General features: G+C 36.6%; 1 protein-coding gene across 1 annotated transcript; it reads left to right on the forward strand.

Moving 5' to 3' along the window:
- The first annotated feature begins 2601 nt into the window (after nt 1-2601).
- Nucleotides 2602-3171, forward strand: LOC149138577 (uncharacterized). The gene has a single exon (XM_089450399.1). It carries the CDS (start codon nt 2602-2604, stop codon nt 3169-3171), a length of 570 nt encoding a protein of 189 aa, XP_089306525.1.
- Nucleotides 3172-8273: the final 5102 nt, after the last annotated feature.

Genomic DNA, 8273 nt, shown 5'->3' on the forward strand with positions numbered 1-8273 from the left:
TCACAAGAATGTAAAGAACACTATACCTCCCTCATCTTGAAGCGATCACAAATTCTGAAGGAAAGGGAGGAGAGCTAGAGACTCAGGAGCAGGGCTATCTGGCTCACTGAAGGTGATGACAATACCAAATTCTACCACAAATTTTCCAATGGTAGGAAAGCCATCAATACTATTTGGGAACTTCGGAATGATCAGGGACAATCAGTAACATCACAGCGGGATCTGGCTAGCCTAGCCACTGAGCATTTCAAAAGCATATACAAGGTGCCTAGGGCTGCAAATATTATGGAAATCATGCAGGTTGCAGAACACTTTCCTAGATTTGTGGATCAGGAGGATACAGAGGACCTGATGAAGGAAGTGACGAAGGAAGAGCTTGAGGCAACCATAAAATGGTTTAAGAAAGACAAGAGTCCCGGCCCGGATGGGTGGACTATCGAGTTCTATATAGCTTTCTTTGAAATCCTGGGGGATGACTTACTCAAAATTGTGGAGGACTGCAGAAGGAGGGGAAGAATATCATCTGCCATCAAATCCACCTTCATAGCCCTTATCCCAAAATCCGACAATCCTTCCTCCTTCAATGATTTTAGACCCATTTCCCTTTGCAATTGTTTGTACAAGATCATCGCAAACCGTCTAAAGCCTATTCTATCCAGCCACATATCCTCTGAACAGTTCGCATTCCTACAGCACAGACAGATACATGAGGCCATTGCCACGGCCCAGGAACTCCTCCATTCAGTACAGGTGAGGAAGCAAAAGGGCATGATTTTGAAGGTGGACCTTTCTAAGGCCTTTGACAGAGCAAATTGGCTCTATATTAGACTATTGTTGACTCACCTTGGCTTTCCTTATGCATATATTAAATGGATTATGTGTTGTATTAAGGATGTATCTTATAGTGTATTATTAAATGGAGAGGCCACACCTTTTTTCCTTTCGGAGAGGGGCCTCAGGCAGGGATGCCCACTCTCCCCCTTACTTTTCTTACTTATCATGGAAGGATTAAGTAGAGCCATCATATCAGCTCGTAACAGGAATCAATTGGCTGGAATCAAGATCACTGAGAGTTGTATACTCACCCACCTTTTGTTTGTTGATGACGTTCTCATTTTTTTAAATGGTAGTATTGGTGATTCCACGGTCCTTCAGAATATTTTCAATCTCTTTCAGCAGGCAACAGGGATGATTATAAATGAAAGTAAGTCTACGATTACTGCTTTTGGTTGCTCACAACATGAGATAGTGTTTACCACTCAGCGCTTCCCCTTTACATTACAGAAGCTGGAAGATGGTCTAAAATATCTGGGCTTTAGGCTTAAGCCTCATGGATACAAGATCGCGGACTGGACTTGGCTCATTGCTAAAGTGGAAAAGCGCCTACATGTTTGGTACCATAAATATCTCTCCCGTGCAGGAAGATTAGTCCTTATTAAAGCTGTGATTGAAGCTACTCCTATTTTTTGGATGACCCTTGCCTGGATACCAAGGGGTATACTGAACAGACTACAAAACATATGTTGCAGATTTCTATGGAAAGGCAATCAACCGGGTAGGTTATTTGCCTGGGTCAAATGGGAGATGATAGCAAAGCCCAAGAGATGGGGAGGATGGGGCATTAAAAGGCTAGATTTATTCTCCAAAGCTCTAGCGGCAAAGCTCGGCTGGCAACTTATCACTACAAATAGCCTCTGGACCCAGGTGGCACAAGCAAAATATATCTGGCCTATGAACCTGATGGACTAGTTCAGACAGCAGCACAGAATAAACAACAATGTATCCAATATATGGAAGGCAGTTATAAATGCTATTCCACTCATCCGGGAGGGCATTACGTGGAGAATAAAGGAGGGAAATGCTGTCTGTATTGGCATGGACCCATGGATTGGTTGTGGCAATGCACACAGGCTACCTGCAGAATTGTTAGGGCACTTACACAGCAGGGATATCACACACATCAGGCACATCGGTGATAGCAACAATTCTTCCTTTCTACAGCAGGCCTGGAAAACGGCTCTCGACTTGGACATTCCTATACAATGGCAGCAAGATTGGCATGACTACACGGAAGCTCTCACCCAGGCTCACATTCGGCTTACTGAAGGCCCAGATGAGATTATATGGGCTTTTTCCAAACACGGATCATACTCTCCTAAGGAGGGTTATATTAGATTGATGGAACCTTACAAACCCCAGGACATCAACCCGACTTGGAAATTACTCTGGAAGCTCAAAGCTGCCCCACGAACCCGCTTACTTATGTGGAACATTTTGTTCGACAAGATACCAACGGGTCTAAATTTGATGAAAAGATATTTCCATGGCCCTTTCTGGTGTCAATTGTGCCGTAATGATGAAGAGAGTACTGAACATCTCTTCCTTAACTGCCCCATCTCCAAGGAGCATTGGAACTCCATTATTGCTCACTATCCAAGCTTAAAAAACTAGCATGGCCACAACATTAAGGACGCCTAGAGCACCTGGTGTGAAAATCAAAATGGCAAATCCAGGAACATGCCTCTCCTTATTTGCTGGTCATTATGGATTGCAAGAAATCAATCTATATTTAACCACAAGATACCCCATTGGCCTGCTATCATGATCAATACTATTGCAGATTATGATCTTCTTCCCAAGGAGGACTCCAATACCCCTCCCCGTATTATTAAGCCAGAAATCATAGACAAAACAAAACCGTGGGCATATTTTGATGGTTCTGCACAGGAGGCGGGATGTGGTGGTGGTGCCATACTCTATCTAAATGAAGCTCATTGTTTCAAGATTCAAATGAGATTAGGTAGGGGAACTAACAATTATGCTGAACTTTGCACTGCAAAACATCTCATACATTTTGCATTAGAAAAGCATTGCAGACATCTACAGTTGTTTGGTGATTCCAAAATCATTTGCAACTGGTTAAATAATGCATCTCACTGCAATGCATTTTCATTGAGGCATATATTAGAAGAGGCTCACAGATTGATATCTTCTTTTGACTCTTTTGCCTGTCGCCACATTTACAGGGAGCGAAATTCGGGGGCAGACTACCTTTCCAAAGAGGCAGCGCTTAGACAGAGCGATGACTGGCTGATACAAGAAGAGATTGATGGGACTTTTCACCAGCACTATCACAGACCATTTGTGGAACTCAGGGAAAATGGGCTATAAGCCCTACAATTTTTGTTTTAACTTGTATATATTATGTTATTTATATCCTTTGCACTACATGAACTACTCTGGACATATAGTACCGATTTTGACACTTAGATTCCCTCTTTGAGAAGAGACGGAATTCAAATTTTGATTAAAATTTTCCCTTTGCAAGAGAGCAGGTACAGGAATAGTGTAACTGTCATCAAGACTCCCTGCGTGGAGACACAACTGAACTTTTTTGTCTTTTTTTGAACTTGATAGGCAACTCTGCCTCGATATGCATATGCACTAGCATCTACAAAATGTAATTTCTTATATATTAATAGAAATTACGACTTTTTTCCAAGGGAAAAAAATAAATAAATAGTCTCTCATATTAAGCTTAATCTTATTGCATTTCCCTGAAAATTTTATGGTATATCCATCTGCAATCATCACTTGAAATTCTGGTGTTGGATATACAAAGCAATTAAAAGGTTTTGTCATTTTGTATTTGTTGAAATTATGGGTATTACCTGAATCAATCAATATTGTCACCCTTTTATCTTAAATATATCCTTCTATATTAAGGGTTTATGGAGTACTTATGCCAACCAATGCATGTAAGAGCTAGTTGGAGTAGTTTCTTCTAGCTATAGATCTTGTGAAGTTTCCACTTCTTGATTTTCTTCATCTTCTCAGTCTATGTAGAATAATTTTTTCTCATTGCATTTATGCTCTTTATTATACTTGTTGTCGTAGTTGAAACAAATCCCTTTTCTCTGCTTTCATCCATTTGTTGAGGAGTCAACCTTGTTGGTTTAGGAAAAGGAGTTGGGTTTTCTTTATAGTCATTAGTGAATAATTTTGTGGTAATATATTTTTACTTTCAACTTTCCTTGCCAAACTAAAAGCATTCTTTAGAGATTTAGATTCAAAGAGACATACCTCATGTTGGATGCTTTCCTTTAAAGTTTCCATAAATAATTCTAACAAGTTATCCTCTGAAATATTCTTTACTCTGAGACTCAATTTCAGAATTGTTGAATGTGCTCTGTAATTAGACCTATTTATCGAAGATTTACCAATTTACTAAAGAATGTGTTGCTCTTAATATCCCCATAATGTGTTGTGAATTCCTATGTAAAGATGGACCAAGATAAAATAAACTCGTCTTTTCTTTCACAAAGTCATTGACACCATACATGTTGGTCTTGTTCTAAAAACATGGATCCAATATTTACCTTTTGTAAGGATGCCACTTGGTGTAGATCAAAGTACTTCTCCATCTAAAATATCCATGTTACAGGATCAGTATCAAATATTCTCATATCAAGCTTTGGAATGTAATAATTCCTTGGTGCTAACTTGAAGCTCTAATGTTGTGGATCTAGGATTGAAAATTCATGATTATGGTTTTACGATTCAAAATTGTTTTCTCCAATTGTGATAGTGTACTTCCAAAATGAGATTGATTATTAGCAACATGCTTCTCCTTATGTTCACGGTTTCCTTGAATCTCTACATCCCTTTTAAGAAATCTCTCGAAGAGAAGATTTTTCATGTCACTCATGGATTTTTGTCTTTCTTCCTTATTTTCGTTCATCTTTTTTTTATTCCTTCCTTATTTTCTTTGAGAAATCTGCCTTTTTCAACATACTACCATCCATTTTATTAACTTTCTTTCCTAATTGAGATAACCTAAATTCTAAGTCTTCACTTTCTTCATGTGTCAAGGATGCACCTTCAACAGATTTAATTGGTGTAGTAGATTTCTATGGAGGCATGTTGGAAAATAATAATAGCCCTACTCCTTTATTACAACAAAAAAAAGGGGATATTCTAATGAATAGTTAGGTCACTGGTAAGTTACATACCTTAATTTGTAGAACACCATAATGGTTGAATATTTGTTGAGATACCTATGAGAATTGAGGCCTTATAGATCTGAAAATTTCTTTTGCAATACTCTGATATGTAGTTTATGCAATTCCACAAGTGTGAATCTAATGTACCAAGTGAAAGTTATAGTAACTTTCCTGAAACTTGTTGATATTTTTTTTTGGCCTCTTCACATGATCAAAATTGTATAGTGTGTCACGAGTCCAATTCTTGAAATATAATTCTAAAACATATGCCTAAGATACTTCTATATGTCTCCTAAAATACTTCAATATTTCATAATCTAAAAATTTCTACACAATAATATATAAAAAAAACCAAGTTGGCATGTTTAAAACTTATTTCTTGATTGTTCACAAACCCTAACTCCCAAGGGTATAAATCCCAAAACATAACAAACCAAGTTCTGAAAATGGAACCACATATTCCCAAAAATGTCTCCTTATTATATTCCAAGTTTCAATTTATGAATCCTTACATAAAAATAAAAAATAAATAAAAAGAAGAAGTTATAGCAAAAATGTCAAATTGACTTGTTTGAGATTGAATTTAGGAGCATACAAAAACTCTAACTTCCTTGGAGCATATCTGTGAAAATATAGCGAAATAACATCTATAACTTGGACCAGATGTTCACCAAGATGTCTTTGAACGTGCTCTGAGTTTCATAGTTTGAATCCTCGTAGAAAAAAGTTATAGCGAAAATTATGAATTGAGCCTTCAAAAACCCTAACTGCCTTGGAACATATCTCCAAAAATATAGCAAACCAAGATCTGAAACTTGAACCAAAGTTTCTCAGGACGCTTTCTCAATCTTCTCCAAGTTTCACCATCTGAAATTGCATTGAAAAAACTTGTAATCAAATTTCCATGATGACCTGTTTGAAGCATCAAAATCCTAGGATCAAGAGCTCTGATACCAATTGTTATGATCCTTGTGCCTTAAAAATGATAAGAAACCAATAATTATAGTCGAATTCAAGAGGGAAACCTCCTTTTATAAATAATACAATGAACAAGACAATATTTATGATCCTAAGAATAGGTCTCCTTACTATATATATATATATATATATATATATATGAGAAAAGAATACAATTATAGTAAAATGGGGCCATGAGCGGTTCTCACCTACATGAATATAACAATAGAACTGTAATCACTCAATAGCAATGGTTTAATAAAGAATTCTTGGATTAACATGTAACTTATATAAAACTTAACATTTTACAACAACAATAACAACAAAAATTGCATATCCCTTTCAAATGCACTGCAATATAATATTATCAATATAATTTTATCAAGCAAAGAGTTAGTGTTATTAAATCTGAGTTAGTGTTATTAAATCTCTGGATATGAAATGTAAAAATTTGGTTCGAAGAAAAAATATTTTAATACATTGAATTTGGCACAAATATCAAAGAAGACTTAACTACCATTAAAAAGATTCCTTAGAAAATGATTGCTTTGGACAATTCACAAATATAGAACCCAATGGATAGTAAAATGATGTTCAAGAAGAAAAACGAGCCCCTAAAATTGAAGATGTATCTTTTAAAAAGGATGAATTTGATATATCAATATTAATGATGGTTATTAAGATGTTTTGAAAATTATGTTCAATTTGACCTGTTATTATTTAACTATATGTATAATGTTTTGGATTTTAAAAAATTTAATTAAAATTATTTATATATTGTTTTTTTTAATCTTTTAGATGAATTACTTTTGCACTCTAAATTTATTTAAATGATTACTTTAAAAAAAATATATATATTACAAATTTATTTTCACAAAGGATACTTTGAGGGTATTTGTCCAATATTATTAGTGTTTTCAAATTTTAAACTTGAAAGTGTTTTGTTAAACATGCAAGTTTAAACTTGATACTTTTAAAATTAATATATTTCCATTATTTATTTTTTTTAACTGTAACAGGTATGGAATTTATTTATCTGAAGAGATTATGGATCTTTGCCAAAGTGACCCCTATTACAATGTAGAATTCTAACTGTTGTTGTTTTTTATCTACTACATTTTCAGGGCATTTGAACAAAACTTTCATTGTTTACAATTAGCAGTCCTTTCATGAGTGAGCTGCCTTTGTTCGCCATCCGATCAGCTTCACTATTTGACTTTCTAAGAATATGATAAAACTTGCACGAGTCAAAGTCTAGAAGAACTCGCTTCAATCTGTCCAAAATTTTGTTGAGGTTGACATTGCTGAACTATGTCTCCAAGTTTAATTTTTTTATTATTATCTCTGAATCTCCGAAAACTTGAAGGTCTGAAGCCGAAGGATCTCTGCTTGATTGTTGGATTTCTGGCCTAATCCCTAGCAGAAACAATCTTTTGAAGACCCGTCCGGAGAGTAGATGACCCCCCAGCACCAGTGGCACCGGGGTTCCCTTTAGACGCCCCATCAAAGAAAATTGTGCATAAATTTTGAGACCGCCACCAAGATTGAAAAGTGTCATCATCATCTCTTATGCGCCAATCTGGATTGACAATTTGTGGGGAGAGGAGATACTTAAGTAGATAAGGCACTAGAGAGCATAGCCACCTCTTTTCTTTAGGCAGTAACAAAGGATCTTCTTTAAAATAATGTTGTTGGGCCGCTTCCAGGAGGAAGGATTTAGCTTTTGCAACTACTTGCAACGGGGAGTGCCGCATCTCTTTGAAAATCAGCTAATTGCGTGCCAACCAAAGTTGCCAACATACATATTTGGGAAGCGTTATCCAGATTTTGCGCCAAAATGATTTGGGAGGGATTCGTTGGGGATAGAAGAGACTCCATGAGGCAAAGAGATCCGAAACCGAATTCTAGGAAGGGATTGAAATTTGAAAGTCCTGTAAAATGAATCCCCAGACCTCTTTAGCAAAAATGCAATCCAAGAATAGGTGTTGGGTTGTTTCGAAATTGTTGCTGCATAACACGCATCTTTAAGGCCCTACTATGTTCCTTTTCTCCAGATTATCACCTGTTAGAAGTTTATTATGTACCAGGGTCCAGAAGAAGAAGTTCACTTTTGGTAAGGCTAGTGATTCCCAAACGTTTTTCCAGAAAGCCGGTGTTTGACTGCTGTTTCTTGAGGCCTGCAAAACTCTATATCCAGCTGTTGTGGTGTATACACCGGTCTGGCCCCAACCCCAGCTATCTTTCATGGATCTATTGACAGGGGCAGCGTCCTCCAGCAGATCTACGAGCAAGGTTTGTTGAAGAGATAACCGG

This window comes from Pinus tabuliformis, chromosome X, assembly GCF_031772625.1.
Source record: "Pinus tabuliformis cultivar Carrire ecotype Pingquan chromosome X, CPIR1, whole genome shotgun sequence".
Lineage (NCBI taxonomy): Eukaryota > Viridiplantae > Streptophyta > Pinopsida > Pinales > Pinaceae > Pinus > Pinus tabuliformis.